The 18,883-nt window shown below is 29.0% G+C and overlaps 1 protein-coding gene across 1 annotated transcript in view; it reads right to left on the bottom strand.

Annotated features, from left to right (window-relative positions):
- Window positions 1–2,295, bottom strand: part of LOC123296888 (dendritic arbor reduction protein 1) — a 379,251-nt gene extending 376,956 nt beyond the window's left edge. Inside the window, exon 1 of the mRNA XM_044878585.1 lies at window positions 1,893–2,295. Within this exon, the coding sequence (XP_044734520.1) occupies window positions 1,893–2,057 (165 nt within the window). The 5' untranslated portion in view covers window positions 2,058–2,295. The remainder of the gene's footprint in view (window positions 1–1,892) is intronic.
- Between the last annotated feature and the right edge of the window lie 16,588 nt (window positions 2,296–18,883).

Consider the following 18,883-nt stretch of genomic DNA (forward strand, 5'->3'; position numbering starts at 1 on the left):
ATCAAGTCATTAGTTAAGTTTCTCTTTACTAGCTAAAATCAAAACAAAGTGAGATACTTATGGGTAATAAAATTTTTTTCCGGCTTGTGAAACGAAATGTGATTGGTGTGTTATCACCAAATTGGTGTGTTATCACGTCATGACTGAAAAGAGATTGAATTGTATCTTCGTTTAATCCATGTCAGAGACCACTCGCAAGACTGTTTTGTAATCTTTGTTAAGAATATTTAAATTGCATGACTTATGAAAGAAAAGGAAAGTACTATAAATTGGCGAGTTGTACACTTTCAGCACGCTTCCTTATGAGTAACTGGAGCTTCTTTATGAGTAACGTCTTTCGGGTAATTGGAGAAAACTGTCAAAGAAAAAGACTATTAATTTGTTCTTATTTATTCTACGGTGGGTATTTTAAAAAGGTAAGAGCTCATTAATTAAAATTATTTATTTTTAGCAGACTTCTCCTTGGGAATGAGAAACAGTTGTTTCCTAGTTTCAAACCTACGATCTTTGTCCCAAATTTAACAAACCAATTGCTTTTTTTTTTTTAATACATAGGGTCAAAATCATTAATGGAGACACCCAATACCAGATTTTGGCTTGTTAACTTATTAAATTTTATTTAGTATTGATGAAAGCTGATAATACACAGAGGTCATATTTTATAGATTCACGCCGTTAAATAAACAAAGATGGATATAACCGATAAAATACAACCCTTCAATATTAAATTGTACCTTTTTTTTGTGTAGGGTAATTTTCTAAATAATTTAATTACTTTCTAAACACATCCAAGATTTTAAGTAAATTAAATTATAGATTCAATTGCGTTTTAAAAGAAAATTAACAGCTTTTTCTTGGTATTTAAAAATAATATTCTTTGTCTTCAATAAATTTAAGAAAATGAGTTAGATTTTATACTCCAAATTAAATTTCAGACAAAGTTTTTTTTTCTCAAATCGATTCTCAAATAATAAGTTTTATTATCGCTGGCTCAGTTGTTAAAACGTTGCCTATAATAAAAATAATGAATGTCTCAGATCACAAGTTCAATGTCCCAGACCAAAACCGAGATTTGAGTCATCATATACTTGCTCTCGTTATGTATAAACTACTTTTCTTCTCAACGGAGACTGAAAGGGGAAACATCGTCAACAGCGGGGCGAAAATTTACACTATCCGCCTGGAGTGGAGACAAATTAATTTAAATACTATTTTTGATGGGCTTATGACAACAACATGTCAAAAATTTAAATAATTTACTTCAGAGCCAATTCCCATAAGGTTTGTGCATGGTCATTTTCTGAACATTTTAAGCCTAATAACATGAAGTTTTTCTTTTTCAGACGTATTTTACACTTTTTAATTCATTTAAATTTAAGTATAGTTCATTTTGGTAAATCTTGTCTTTAAAAATTAAGTTTGCTTGAGTTTTTAGCAATCAAAACTAATAATTATTATGACATTCATCTTCACGGCGCTTCCACCATTTTCTTACATACGCTTTATTTGTATATTTTCGAAAAGCAATTCGCAAGCTTATTATAATATTGTCATCAGAGCTGTAAACAAAATTTCAAGAGATCTTGCCTGGTAAGAAAGTGTCAATATTTATTCGAATTTTTCAACTTTTCCTCCTCACAAAGCTCATTTTCAGCCGACTAGACTATTTTTAAACTTTTTCAGGATTCAACATTTCAATTTTAAACAAATGAAAAAATTCGTAAATCAAATTTTACACCACTTCAAAAATTTTTTCTTTTCCGAAAGTTTTCGAATATTTTTCAGGGTATCTATCTTCCACCAAACAATGTGCCTTCTAAAGTTTTAAAACTGGGCAACCCTTACACCATTAAAGCAATTCGAGAATAGATTTTGTAGTAAAATAAACTAACCTGCATTTGTAACCAATCAATATACTGTGACTGATTAATCGTATTAATTGTGTTGGTTGACCAACAATCACCAGGATGTGCAGGAACAATTTGATCACCGGTCGTATTCGACGGGGCGACGGCACCGGGGGCCCTCAATACAATACAACAGTCCCCCGTGTCCATAGCCAATGACGATCCACAATAAAAGTTCCCAATATGAAATTGGGAACTTTTCTCTCTTCGTTATCTTCTTTTAACACAGAGTCACAAAATCAAATCACCGTAAAAAAAAAAACAAATTGAAAAACGTTTTCCACCGTACAACAAATTTCACACCTTAGAGACACTTGAGAAACGACGCGAATAAACGAAAATTAAGTGCATACAGTGTTTTTAATATTCAATTTAATACTTTTTGTTGTGAAATAAAATGGGGGGCTCTCATAAATTTAACACTATTTTGACACTTTCAAAAATAACAATGGATCACATTATATTGTGGTTTTTTACTTTGAAAGGACACTATTATTAATCATAAATATATATATTTAGTCTACCAGAGGATAATATATCAAAAAAATGTCAACTGTTTTGTTTTGTTATTTTTTTGACCCGATCCGACCCAAAAAAAAAACACTATAAGGCACAACAATACACAAACTTAACGTCTCAAAAAAGAAATAATTATATACACTCAACAATACACAGGTTTGTTTCTCCACTAAAAAGAGCTAACTCTTCATCACTTTAGTTTTTCCTCAGAGCATGCGTTTTCTGGTATGTTTTATATGAATGAATAAATGAAATCCGCAAAAACAACGTGTTTGGATTGTTGTGTGTACAAGCAGATCGATCGTTAAAAACGGATCCGCTTGACCGAGAGAGAGTTGAATATGTGATAAGAGCGCGTGTTTCTTTTACAACATATGTGCGCCAACTGTTTTAGATGTTGACCATTGGAATAAGTGAGAGGTATAAAAAGTCTCCACACTTAGTAATAACAAAATATGATTCCACTCTATATGATCTGAAAAAAAACATCATGTCTTTGTCTTTTTTATATAATTTTCATATTTTATCTCTTTTAATTTACCTTTTTAATGAAAGTCTGTTAGTTTTACAGGTATCTATTTTATCATGTCTGTCTGTTTGTCTCGCGTTGTATAAAGTATATGTATGTACTTTTTTTCACGTTTCATTCTAAAAAGTTAAGAATTGTTGTAGTAAGTCTTGCTGTAATCATTTTATTTATTATCAGTTCTTAATAAATTTTTTATTTATTTATTTAATTTTTTGTTTGTTTGATAAGAAGGGTGTATGTGTAAGCTGAGCATTATTCTTTAATACTTACTCGAGAAGTTTGATTTCTGATATTTATTAATACAACAATACTGGCGGAAAGTAAAAGAATATTTCACTAAAACTCGAAGTGCAAAAATTTTCTTCCAGGAAAATAAAATGCCGTGCTTTTTGTAACATTGGTCACATATTTTCTTCAGAATTTTATGGCGAAAGCAACATGGATTTTTGTTTAGTTTGTTTCTTGGTCTTCTGTCAATGGATCTTTGATTTTCTTGGAAAAAAAGCATAAAATTCTGTTTGGAAATTTTATAACATTTTTCTGATTTATGATTTAATTTCATTAGTCTGCGTAGTATTTTAGTTGGTATGTCAAAACATTGCTCGTTCATCTAAAATCCGATTTTTATGTTTTCTGCATAATACTCTTGAAAATAATTTTAATCCGAATTGGAGAGAAAAATTGCACCTTAAGATATGAAAATTTGTCTAATTTTATGTTAAAATGACAAGTTTCTGATATAATTACTAAAAAAATTGTTCCGAGAATGAACCTCACGTGTACGATTTCAGTTATATATCTCAAAACTAGACTTTCAATCTCCAAAGTGATCCGAATGTTTTAATTTTTAAGTTTAAATTACTCTAGAAAATTACTCTAGATTTACATCAAAACAGAAGAAAAAGCTTTTCCCGATTTTTGTAATTTTCTTGGACTCTTTTGTACAAATCTTGAAAATCGAAAAATATTTTTTTGTTTAAAATTTATTGGAACTTGGTATTTCAGGATAAGTTTGCCCCAAAAAATAAGAAAATGAAGTTCATTTCTGATTTTTTATTTAAAAAAAGTCGACTTTCTTATTTTTTAAAGATACCAATTAATTCCTTCCTCAATTGACCTTCTATGAATCCAATCTTCAAGATTAGCTTCAGTAAACGAATGATTATAATTTGGAAATTTCAAGTTAAACCCTAAGGGCCAATATAAGTAAGTTTACTAAGTTAGTGCCCAGATAAAAGATAAGAATTTGAATTAGAGGGCCGTTTAGTTTTGTACGAGAATGTGTATTTTTTTTTTTTTAATTTGACACATTTATGCAGAATTATGATTTTTTTTTTTTTGCCACAATTGAATATTTATGGAATTTATTGATTTATGTATTAAACTAAATATTTATTGGAAATTATTTATTTTAATTTAATTTAATTTTAATTACAAAATTTTTTATAATTAAAATAAGTTTTATCAGGCATTCTATTGTACCGTAGATAATAAACAAAAAATATGACGGCAAAATTGTAAAAAGATTTATCAAACTCTCGTAGTTTTTGATGTCAGCTGCTCAACAATATAGTTGACGAATTCTTAAATAAACTTTGAATTTCTTTGAACTTTTAATTGAAGCTTTGTATAACTTTAGTCTCGGCTTACACAAATCGAGTCAGTAGTTAAAACTAATTAAAATGCGTAGGTATCTTTAGACAGTTAATTTTAACAACTTATGATACGCAGCTTCTTTTCCACAAAATTCTGCATTTTCTTCACTAATAGGGGATAATCCTGATGTCAAATTTTTCCATATTATCCATAAAACTTAATACCATGACAAAATTTGAAAGTGAAATTAAAATTGATTAAAAAACGAAGAATTTATAAGCAATCAAAGATTGCATTCAAAGACTATCCATCTCATTTAAGCAAAACAAAGTTGTATATGTAATCTCTAGGGCTACACTCATGTATGACGTCACTAGTGACTTTAACGTTCATATCTTACATACTAATAAAGATTTGTAAAAACCACCTTCACTTTTCTATTCGTGAAATGAGAATTCTTCATCTGATGTGATAAAAACAAATTTAGTCCGATCCCTTATTAAATAATATTTTTCATTTAAAAGATTAAAAAAAAGTTTTCTAGAAAACACAACTTTTGCAAAAAATTTGAAAACTAGGACAAATGACGGCTGGAAGACCGCCATAAATTTGTTAGCTCTAATTTATTAAAAATAATCCAAGCACTGCTACTCAACATTATCTATACTTGGTATTTCTACAATTAGCTCAGTCAATTGTTTATTTTTAGGTGTTTATATCCTATTTGCTATTTCCCTTAACGTTTAATAACACCAAAACATTAATTTTTGCTGTGCTCATTGTGATATTTATTCAGAATGCTTAGAACTACGATATATCAAAACTTCAGGCAATTTGGTTGGGAGCTCATTTCCATAAAGTGTGTGAGTGGTCATTTATGAGTATTTCGCGTAGAATTTATGCATTTATACGAAGAACTTCTGCCAATCGAACATGACGACTGGTTCTTTACTTGCTTTGACTACTAGCTGGGAGGTTGTGGGTTTGAATCCAGGCATCGGCAGTGCGAACGAAAATAGTTATTGGGGCGGTAAATAGATCACATTGTCTTCGCTTGGATAAGAACGAAGTAACCGACTCCATCCACATCACAAAATTATTTGTTTATTCGGATTTAGTGTAATAAATAAATAAATATTAAAAATAATGATGTAGGTGGGCTCTGTTATAGACGTGGCCTGAGAAACGGAGGTTAATCCCAATTATTAATATTTTGACTATCATTTTTAACATGACGACGGGTTCTTCTTATCCGCCTGATTCTGCTTAGTCGACACCAAAATACTTATCAGGTCTCTTCGAAGCCGAAGAATAAAATTGAGGTACCATGACCATCTCACATAGAATGCAGAGGTATGTATACACACATTGTGCAGCTGGTAGAGAATAAGCTTAAATTAGCTACATATATCTATTTAAGGTAGTTCCTCCGCAACAGTCCAGTCAAAAAGTTTTGGACTAATACTATCATTCAGCGCATTAACTGTGCTATGACTACTATGACTATACCATATATTATTTTCACAAGACTGTAGTTCCTCACTTCTGTATCTCCTATACGTATAAACACACACACTTTGATATATACCTTTACCATTAGTCTTTATATCCTCTCCACAAAAAAACATCGCTAAAACGAGTTATTTATTTAAGTTTTTTATCGAAACTATATGGTAAATAATTTTTATTTTTTTATTATATATTTTCTAAATATAGTATTCTACATTATATTAGTTTTTCATAGAGATGGTGAACGCTATTCATTGATAAATAAATATAATATTTGTAAATTTGTGTATTTTTTTACGCTTCTCCCATGTACACGTACAAATTGCGTCACTTTTAATTGCTAATATCTCATGTATGGCATGGTAAATCATCTTCTAATTTTAACAGCATGTGTATTATGAATTAAATATTTTATATTCTGAGTTTTGAGAAATAAATTCTTGAAATATCACTTTCGTGTAGGTACTACCTTAAATACTTTATAACATACGACATTACATTACAATAGCTAATATTTTGATTTAAATTAGTGATTGTAAATAATTGTGATGAAATGAATGCTAAATACTTATACTTATGTGTAGCTATAGTTATAATATAATACAATACAATACAAAGAAGACGTACGGTACGAACTTAGCTAATAATATTATATGAGTGTAGGTGGGTAAACTTGTTTGCTAGGATATACTCTTCATACAATACTTATAACTTACACTTTTATATAGAAGAGATCTTTACATTTAAATACAAAATTAAATACCCGTTTTCAAAAAAATAATAGCTAATAATATTATAAATATTATGCATAATCTTCGTTGTGTGAGGTGGACGTTTTTTTGGATGATATTTTGAAAAAATCAAAAATTTACGTATAACTTGAGTTTAAGGTAATACGAACGCCGAGGCAAGTTTCGACGTGTGGTTGAAATTATTTGTATCTTACTTTCATCTTCGATTATGAATTTTTTTTAAAACTTCATGAATGTAGATGAAAAGTAAGAATAAAGTTTTTCGATATCTGCCTTGATTTTCGAAATATCGAAATATTCGTCTAATATTATCAAGTATATTTTTTTTATTTATGTCCTCACTACCTAGTTTTTGATTTTTCGTCATTATTTTATATTTTAAGAACTCACGATTAAATTTTTTTGTTTTAGAGGTGGCTCCTTTTTCGTGATACTGGCCACTCTATTTGACTGTTGATACATATTGAATACAGAGACAAAGACAGCTATTGTTTTTTGGAAGAGAAGAATCGGGAGAGAGGATGATTAACACTTTACAGGAGACGAAACAATTAAAACGATGAGAGATACTGGAAATCTTTGAAGAAGAAGACATTTTTACCATATGTCATAACGAATTCGAAATCTTTTATAGAAAGTTTTATATTAAGTTCGAAAAATTCCTACTAGCACTAAAGTAGCGCCTAACAATTCCGTCTGGTTATTACTTATCCATATTTTTATTTTTTTCTCGATATATTACTTACTTTTTCACTAGAACAATACAAAATTTCACAAGCCGATAGTAACTATAATAGCAGATAATCTAGAGAATACCTAATAAATTTTCTTGGGGAACCAACTCTAGGGAATATGGTAAAATAGACTCGAATATCTCATATATCTCAATCAATTTTTACCGAATGTATTTCACGAGCATTATTGCCAAAGGTTCTGGAAAGTTAACGTAACGTTTCCATTGAAGGTTGCTTCCATCGGGAAAGGAAAGGTCTTTCACCGAAATGGAAGAGTCGTTTGTAGTTGTATGACTCTTGGTATAAATACATAATGTGTTACATATTCTTTGAATCATTAAATACGAATATTCAATGTTTTGAAAAATTCAAGAGAAACTTTTGGAATACAAAAGTGTCACAATTTGTGCTTTCGAAAATGAGAACACTATAGTATGGAGCATTAACTATGTTTTCTATTTGAAAGGGAGATAGAAATTTGTATTTTCGAAATTCCAGCAAATGGATTAATTCATCTTAGTGTCTGGAGTACCATATAGTATCCCGAAAATAACAAAATGGCCGTAACCAGGGTGCTTTGTTTTTGCGATCACAAAAGTTTGGAATATATTCCTCGTATAAAGTAAGTACTATAAGTATTAAAAAATTTAAGTGACTCACAGGAAGCGGAAAAGGATTAATAAGCAAAAACAAAGTCACGAAGTCGCGATCGAAGCAAGATCTGAAACCAAAATCAGAAACCAGGCTGAAACGGAAGCTTGATGAAGTCTTTAAGCAGTAAAGAGGATAAGGATACTCAAAAACGACAAGACTAGAAGACAATGAAACAAATGAAAATCAAACAAGAAAAAAGACATACTTAGTCCACCCTTTTATTTTCTCCACTCTTAATTCTACTATTGATTATTATTAGAAGGCAAGGAGTATTAATTAAAAACCAGCTCATGCGAGCAAATCGATTTCTAAGGCCAATGTAAGAAACCAAGCTGAAACTTACAAAGCTATACTGAGTCTTCAAGGAGTAAAGAGAAAACGAAAAGTCGAGAATGATCAGCATCTCGCAGTGTAACTAATGAAAATCAAACAAGAAAAGCATACATACTCCACCATTTTTATTTTCTCCACTTCTAATTCCACACTATTGACTATTATTATTAACAATATAAAAACATATAACATTCTTCTTTTTTTTTTTAAACATAATTAACATAATTACAATAAATATAAATAATAAAATTATGAATGAATAAATAAATAAATAATAAAATAAAATAATGTATGAATATAAAAAAGTAATAAATAAAAATGTAAATATAAATTTGATTGGTAGATAAAATTGACCAATGAATGAATGTAATGTATATTTTATAAATGTATATTACAGTCAGTATACTTCATGTTGTATTATAAGTGTAGACTGTAGACTGTATAGAGTTCTTGTTGCTAGGAAACACAAGCAAAGCATGCATATATCAAATATATTGTATTTTATTATTATTATGTTCTATGATTATTTAATTCACCGATAGATTGTACTCTATACAAGAAAGATATTTAGAATATATATTTTTTTTTTAAAAAGTGAAAACTAACAATTGACTGAGTTAATTATTGAAATACCATGTATAGACTGTGTTGATGACGCAATCGTTTGTTCTTTGACGACACCTACGTAAAGAAAAATTTAGATCACTTTTAGATAGCACCCATAGCCGATATTCCCATATAATACATACTATAAAATTTGCATCTAATTTGCGCCCTCGTGGGTAAACAAACAGTAATGTTAACAAAAAATGTTTCAAACAAAAGTTGTTTATTTTTTTATAAGAAATTTGAAACATATCTCAGAGCACACCCCATTAAATTAATCTTCAATCGAAACAAAAAAAATACAAATCGGTTCATCCGTTTAGGCACTACGATGCCACAAACAGACAGACACGCATAGCGTTCAAACTTCTAACAACCCTTTTTTTAGTTCAGAGGCTTAAAAACAGGGGAAATACGGAACTAAGGCGTTCACGGTTTTTTATTGCAGGAATCGTTCAATGGGTTATTAAAGAAGAAAAAACCGCAGACTGCTATTAAATTAGAGGGTGGAAATTTATGATTTGGTTTTTTCCAAAGATCTGGTAAACTAAGCAAAATTTCGATAATTTTTTGTACAGCTTTTTGAAGAAAATCAAATTTTTTATATTTTTCTTGTTCATATAAACTTTTCTAATAAGTCATTTGTGGATTTATTATATCATAGCATAGTTATGTCAAACGCCTTTGTCCTTAAACTTTCGTGTTACTTTCGACCCGCCACATTGTTACTTTCGACCCGCTAACGTGTCTAAAGAAACAACGAATTATTTTTAAGTCTATGTGATTCATACAGAATATACAATTATAAGGAAAATGAAGATACTGATGTAAAGAGCATGCACGGAATTTATATATGGATATAATAATTTCATTAAAATACTAACACCTAACTAACAATCAAGGTGAAAGTACAAAGTGTTACTTTTGATTTTAATATAACACAACGGCGTACCTGCCCCTTTCTTTAATTTACCCTATCCATGTATTATGACATTCTGTACAATGATTAAAAACATGAATAAAGATTGAATTGAATTGAACCGAATATTACATACGTGAAAACTAATGTTTCAATGGCTAAAAATTATATAATCATCAAATATAATTGTAAAGATAATGTAACGGGCTGGTGATTCTTATTTCTTATTGATCGTATGCAATATCAATAAGATCCATGGTTACCATCTCGTACATATTACTTTGGTTACACAAAACAACTGATTACCACCAGAAAGTGGATTTAAAGACGTCAAATGGTTGTTGTTATTTCTTCTCCATATTCCAGCATTGAAATGTATGAGCAAGTTCATACACAATGGTTCCGATACCGGGAATCGAACCCGAGCCTCCTGGTGAAAGCTATATTTAGAAATTCAATCCTTAGTTGGCAGTATTATAATGGAAGCTCACATATTAATACTTATACCATAAGAAAAATTTCAGCTGAAAGAAAACAGTTGAAAGATCCTCCAAAAAAAGGTCAGTAAAACTGTTTATAATACATATTATCTATTTATATGACTAATATTGCAACGTAACCTTACTAAACCTAATAAATATAAATCCGTAAAGTATTTATTTATAAACATATAAAAACAATTTTTTGTGTAAAATTTTGATGCCCGAAGTTGAAATAACTCGTCTATCAGGTGAATATTTTTTTTGTTCATATTAAAAGCAGCTAAAGAGTTTTTTTATAACTATTTATAATTTAGCATAACGTACTGAATCGTTTTAATAAAATATTTAGAAAGAAGATATTTTTTTTTGTATTATATAGGTAAAAGATTTTAACAGATATTTCATACCACCTACGCGTAGCAACGATCTGTGCAACTATACATATATTACACGGTTCTATTCATTTATAGACAATGTGCATCAAAAGTTATTCAACATATAATTGGATATATTAAAATCGTTGTAAATTCTATTCAACGAAACAAGAGAGAAAAAAAAGATATTCAATCATGGGGACTGTCAACGGAAGTGAAAACTTAAAACTTTTGAATAACTGGCCTTTGGTCTAGCTGAAGACTTCGGCAATGTACTTGCTGCGTTTGCATATAGCTTTAATAAATACCTATTCACAATACCTGAATAACAATAAATAATACCTCAATACTATTCAAATAGCTGTTCACAATTCAAGATAAATATGGAGGGAGCGCAAATAACAACATTTGAATAGTAAGATGTAATGTAATATATTATTTATATGCGTTTTCACCATTTATTTCATGGGTTTTAATTTTTTGATGCGGAACCCTCAAAAACATTTTGTAGTGGACTGAATTGTGAATCTAAACCATCCCCGCATATACTTGAACACACACAAAAAATTCTATCCAAATTCGTCAATCCTCTCAGGAGTAATTCCATTACAAGCATGTGATGACGCGAGTTCGATGATTTTTGTTCACCCAAAAAGTACTCAAAGAAGTTATTAATTTGTCATAATCGTATTAATTTGTTTTGGAAAAGTTTTTCTTTTGAAGTCGGTTTTCTTTTTAGTTTTTTTATTTTGTGATTTTTAGTGAATCTGTACACTAACTAATTTGTCACTAAAAAAAGAATCAACGAAATCGGTTGGTGTGATATTGAGTTATTCGTCCTCTTGTCGTGCATATACTTAATGCAAATGTAAGACTTTTTTAGTTTTCTCATGGATGCCGTTGTCAGAACTGGACCAAAATTAAATGGCACCAAACGGGAAGCACCAGTTTTCAAAATCGATTCACCCAGTCGAAAGTTCTGAGGAAACACACATTAAAAAAAATACAATCGAATTGATCTCCCCTATTTTTGTTTGAAGTCGGTTAAAAAGTAGAATTTTCTGAATCTGAAAGAATAACATTATCATACAAAATGTATGCGTTCATTCAACAGCTATTTACAACATTTTAAAACTCTTCGTCAAATTTTCACTTCAAAAAGTACCAGAATTTCTTGTATGCAGCATACTTTTCAAATACATTGTTATTATAATGTTGTTGATACGATCAGATGTTAATTACTAATAAACATTACATCATCAGTATCAGGAAACCAGTTATGATTTCTGGAAAGTTAAAAAATTTTTATTTATATACAATTATTATTATTATTATTTTTATATTCATGTGTTATTATTGCTTGGAGCAAGCAAATAAATATTATTATTTTATTTTTTATATATTTTATTTTTATTTTTATTTTTTTGGTTAGTTATGGTATTATGAAGTAAAAAGAACCTATATAAAATTGAAAATAATCCGTTATTTTATTCACTTGTATATATAGTGCTTAAATAATATTAAATCCTTTGAGAAATTTGCAAGAACTTGTTAAAAGAAAGTCGTTTTTTGCACACAGTAAAAAAATAACTGGATTGAAATGCACGCTGTATGATGTTCTTGTAACAAGTAGGTATTCGTCAATCAACGATCTCAATACTTAATTCAAGAAAATATATATTCAACTTCTTAAAAATATAAAGTATTGCAAATATTCAAGGAAACATTTACTTTCCTGTATGTAGTTCTTTTTTTAACCCCCGAACTAAAAAACGGGGAGTTATAAGTTTGACCGGTAAATTTCTAAATGAATTTTTGAGTAATTTGCTCATTTTTCAAGATAATACACCCTGAATTTAAAAGAAAATGCGCCAACTATGAAATAGGATTGCAAAATGATAAACATATACTTAATAAATATATAATGTGAAATTAGAGTAAACGGTATTGTAGAAGTCATTTATTAACAATGGATGACAGAACTAGACCGCTTAGAAATAAAAATAGAAAAAAGTTGGATGTCAATGGCCATAAATTTACGATAAATTTTCTTCAATATTTAATCTTCACCACCTATCAATTTCATCTAGTTTTACTATGACCCATCTTATATTTCAAAAGAATACCAATAAATTAGCGAAGCCATTAATTTCCAAAATGTAAATAAGTAATAATAATTCCTATAAAATTTACAAAAACATTTCTATTACCTAAATCAATCTGATGAAGGAAACATTTATTTTTTTATATTTTTATTAAAAAAACGTGTTTTTCTATAAATTTATGCTGTAATTTAAGCGCTTTGCTCAAAATATTCATATTGCATATTAGTTTTATTTTTAGAATATACAAAAGGCTACAAAAATGCAAAATGAAATATATTTTCAACTTTTTATCTTTTATAGTTCTTTAGAACATTGACACTAAAGTTTTGTTCTAGACATATAATCGAAAATAGTCGAGATAGCATTAATATTTTTAAGCGTTACAAACTTGGAACTAAACTTAGTATCTTGGTATATATATTACAAATACACAGGATATAAAACTGTTCAATAACTTGTTTTCCATTTTCGTTTAAACTAGCCTTAATTTGTGGATTTGTTTTTTGCAAAAAAAAACTCAAACTAAAGCTATTGTTCTGAGCTCAAAAATCATTAACATACATAAAACACACTTCAAAACTGCGATAATTCAATAATTTCATAATTATATTCCATAAAAATCAGCAGCTACAAAAATTTCGAAATCGAAAATAAGTTACTGAACTTACTGCATAGTCCGTTACGTATTTTTGTAGCACCATGTATACAAATTTTAATAACTATTATTATAACTTAATAAATTATATTTTTGTTAAATTATAATATTTTAATATTTTTAATGCTTAAATCAAGTACCACCAAAAATGTTGATGTCTCTGTTAAAAAATTTTTTTTGTTAATAATTTATTTATATTCAAAATAAAATTATAATTAAAATGATTTATTAATTGCAGCTATATTTATAAATAGCTGAAACTAGACACGGTCTCGCACACGAAGCTTTCCTAAATGATAAATTACTGATTATTATCGAATATCTATAGTTAAATTAGAATTTCCTCTCGATATAAGCTGTACCGAAACAGATTGTAACTGCATTTCCCAAACCCACTATAATCAATAAAATATTAAATGTTTCTGAAATTAAGTAAACAGAAACTATTATTACAGTATAACTTTATACATTACAGTCTGCATCAAATCCGGTAGCTCTGATTTTTCGCAGAATTGTTTATGATGTTATTCCAATGAATAATCCAAGTTTGTAAAATCGAGCGCCGAACGCAACTTTGTCAAAAATCGAAAAATCTTTGAAAATTTTGGCGACTATGACTCTAAAAGACTAGTTTTTTGATAAATCCTTTTCAGAACGTAGACTAAATTTGCTACAATATGAGATGAGAATGGACTCAATACTTTTCGAGATAAAGCCTTTCAAAATTTATGGACGTAACTTTATACATCACAGCTAACGTTTAAATAGGTAGTTCTGATTTTTAGCAGACTTGTTTGAGATGTTTCCCTAATGAATAATCCAAGTTTGTGACCTCGAGCGTCGAACGCATCTTCGTTAAAAATCGAAAAATCCCGTGAAAATTTCGGTTTTTTTCTGATTTTGACGGATTTTTTGATTTTTGACAAAGTTGCGTTCAGCGCTCGAGGTCCCAAACTTGGATCATTTACTCGACCAACATCATAAACAAGTTTGCAAAAAATCAGAACTATCGAATTTGATGCAAACTACTCCGTACTTCCAAACGACAAGGTTACTGTATTACATAGTCGTTTAAAAATTGTTCATATTCTTAGTAGTCCGAAACGACTACTAATTCGGTATCGAATTATTCAAGGCTTATATACTAAAAAGTTTTATTTACCAATGTTTCGTGCAAATAATTTCATTACCAAAAACGAAAATTAAATTTGAAACTGAATTTTTTTTTGTGGAAAAGTTCATTTCTCAAATACGAAGGAGATAAATGAGTAGAAATTATTTTAAGAACATTTCAAGAGTTTATTTTTCATTACAGTTAAAAGGTTTATTTCAAAATATTATATCTCATGCTTCGAATAAATCTAATATTTTAACCATAAATTTAAACTGATAATTAAACATAGCCCCAAAATATAAATAATAAATTTGTAGCATCAAATATGTTGGGTTGAACTGAAGAAAACTAAACATCACGACCTAAATTTTTTAGCAACTAAATTATTTAGTTTTGAAAAAAAAGTTTAGATATGCAAATTAAATAACATATTTCATATTGACCTAATGATGTATGAATTTAAAAAAAAAACTGAGCAACTAGTTGAATTAAAACAAAAAATTTACTCCAAACGCAAACTTAAGGCATAGTACATCTTCGTCTAAGGATTACATAAGCTTAAGCAAGGAATCGATCCAAATTTCTCTAGAAAATTTCGATTGTGAATCTTACCCTGTCGAATAATTTGGCGATAAGAATAATATATTGAAAACTCCAAAACTTTTATCGCTCATGATAACTTAAATTAATTTTTCCAGAATAAAATTTAGTAGCTGATTGATATGTTTTTGCTAATAGAACTAAAAGTCAAGTTTGTTTATAAGAAAACGTTCTGAATAAAAGGGATATTTTAAGGCAAAGGGATTTAAATTTACAAACTTTATTTAACTTATTTATATGCTTAGATTTAGATACATATTTGATGTAAATCAATTGAAGTGAAGTGAAGTTTAAAATAATTGATATAGCAAACGCTTAAATATAAATTTAATCTAGTACAACAAATAATTTTGTATGTACAACAAATAATTTTGTACGCCAAAAGGATGTAAATTTCAAGGGGTCCTCGCCTTGGGTGCTTTGTAGCACTCTCCCGGTTGCCTTATTGCAGTTTCAGCCCTGGACATTTATTGAACAGATTGCCAAAATGCTACCTTCTGATGTACTTGAATAAATAGTGAATAATAACATTTCAGATCTTCTAGATTGACGAATATTGCCCAGTATTGAAATACAAAGGTATTTTATAATTGAAAGGTGTTGTAATATGTAATATATGTATTCATGTAAGTACGTATCATCCAACCAAACAATTAGCATCACAAAAACAGATAAATAAACCATATATTTAGGTAGGTGGTTATTTCTTTCTTATATTTATTTTTATTTTTGTTATATGTTAAAAAAATTCCTTATAGATTAAGGTCCAGTGATATTTGACATTTGTCCAGTCATTTCAGAACGGCTAGAATTTTAAGAGATCAATTACAAGATCTAATAAAAAACTTTTAACTCTACAAAAATTTGCATAGCCGATGACTGCTCTTTCAGGACACGAGGTGGAGAAGTGTACGATTTTGTAAACGTTGACGGCTTAGTGTTGAAAGTCAAAATAAAATTAGTTTTTGATCGTCAACCCTAGTAGCTCAGTTGGTTAAAGCGTTACGTTCTCGGTATACTTAGGGTAACGGGTTCAATTCCAGCCGTCACAACAAAGAATTAATTTAATTAATAGTAGTGATGGACTGTTGTAGTGCATGTTATATGCATAAAGGAGGTGTACTCAGGCTTTCCAAATAATTTAGGTGGCGAGATTGGACCAATTTGTAACTTACGGGTTATTCTTGAATAGCGTTTTGAAGAAGCTTACAAAATGGAAAAATCATTTTGTCCGACATTGAACAAAACAAATGCCTGGCGTCCAATTCTTTGAAAAGTGCGATTTTTAAGGAACATCTGGTAATTTCGAGTATCGGACAAGAGGGGTTTTGAATTTTTTGCACAGTATCCAATTTTGCACAGTAAGTACCTTCCTAAGACAAAACCGCAAATTTCCAGCCTTTCTAAAATGACTATGAAATCCAGAATCCCTATTCTTAAATCTTTCGACATTGAAGATTGTGAAATCATAGAAAATATTACTAAAAATATTACTGAACCTGCACGAAGTTTAAAGATCCAATAATAGGATCCCTGGCCCTAAACCTATTAGAACAAATGAACATGGTTCTCATCGCATCGCTCATACAAACAAACAAATAAATAGACAAGTAATAGGTAATAATAATATTTAAAATGAATAAATAATTATATTTTAAAGATGATGATGACATTTAGTTAAACGATGAATAATTGTTTATTACATGGATAATATATATTATTTATAAAACAATAAATCTAAATATATTAACTATCAATAATAAATTTTTATCTTTTTCATACAAAACAATATTGTATTTGTATTTGTTCCGGCTGTAGGTAAATTCAGCTTGAGCTATCAATATTAAAACAATCTGGAATGAAACTCCACGCAGTTTTATCATACATGTATCCCTTTGTAAATTAAATGTCGAAATACCTATTAAAATAAAATGGAAAATTTAAATGTTTAGAAATAAGATTGAAGCACTTTAGTTCCTTTGTACTTTATGATCGACTTCGTATTCATTTTAATCAAAAAAATGTTAAATGTCGAAACAATTATGGTAATTTTAAGTAATCTCATAATGCAAATAACTTTGATTTTATTGCACGAGTTTCAACATACTGAATACGAAAGGAAAATGGATTTCAGTCAAAAATTTATTTCGAATTATTAATTATATATGGAACAAACATTCAAACAAAAGTTTTGTGTCTATAAAATAAATATATCACCGTTTAAACTTTTTCATTTTGATCTAATAGATTCTACCTCTTCCCTTCTTACGATTTTTCCTAAAACATTAGTGAGCTTCGTCTCCTGATTAACGATGTAAATACTGAATTAGATTTCTAACACTCAAACGTATCCTGTAACGTATTCACAAAATAAATCACACACGCACAAAAACCTCAAACATGAAGATTTCCGTAAACTCTATATCTGACTTTTTCAGGATGATTATATCTTACAATATTATATCTTAGAAACGAATTCAAACTTAAACTCAAACCCAGACTCGTTCAACTAGCATTTCCCTCCTACTTCTACTTGGCTCTTATCTGGTATTATATTCGTTGCTTCTAAAATACAGGTGGTTCCAATTTGCATTGAAATTTTTCGATTATATAATTTTATAGTATTTTAAAGTTTGATAAATTTACCTTCAACTACATATTTACACCAGTGATGTGTAATTGTAAAACTTTTCTAAGCAATTCATATTTGTTTTTATGTATTAGAATTCCGTTTCGAGTTATTTGAAAACTGAAAGTAATAGAAAAATGATGTGGAGCTAATGAAGAATAATTGTTTTTGTTATGTGACTTGTAAGTCATATCAATAGTAAACTTGCCTAACTTTCTATCTACCTGTATTGATTTTATACCGGGTATTTCATAATAAATGGTCAATAATCTAGAAGGTGTTAAAGTTCAAAAGCATAAGTACTTTTGAAACTACACTTTTTTTTAAATGAAACTACACTTTTTATATTTTAAGTTTTACTATATCTCACGATCGTAAAAATACCAACTACTTTTATCTGAAACAATTTATCGAGAACCCAGCGGATTCGGCAGAAATTCGACCCGATATGCTAAGTTTCAAACACCTGTAGCTCCGAAGAGGATATATGTTTATGCGCCCGGTAGAATCATTGCTTTCTATTAACAAATAGTAGTTTGTGTGTTAAGTAAGAAAAGGAATGCATTCTCGGGTGATTATGGAGTCTTACCAACCACATATCAGAAAAATATAATTTTTCTCGCAATTAACTGTTTAATTCAACCAAAATTTAAAGAATTAAATATATCTGATACTGTTGAACAAAATTTTTCATAGTTCAGCTTTTTTATTGAAACTGATTCCAATGTTTAAAGTTTTTTTAAGCCATAAAAATAAACAATTCCTACGGGGAATACCTTTTATGTAGCACAAAATTCAACACTTTCAATGCTTTACCTCCATACATTAAATCTTATTTTCCATAATATTTCAACAAATAAAAGCAT

Source organism: Chrysoperla carnea, chromosome 3 (assembly GCF_905475395.1).
Source record: "Chrysoperla carnea chromosome 3, inChrCarn1.1, whole genome shotgun sequence".
Lineage (NCBI taxonomy): Eukaryota > Metazoa > Arthropoda > Insecta > Neuroptera > Chrysopidae > Chrysoperla > Chrysoperla carnea.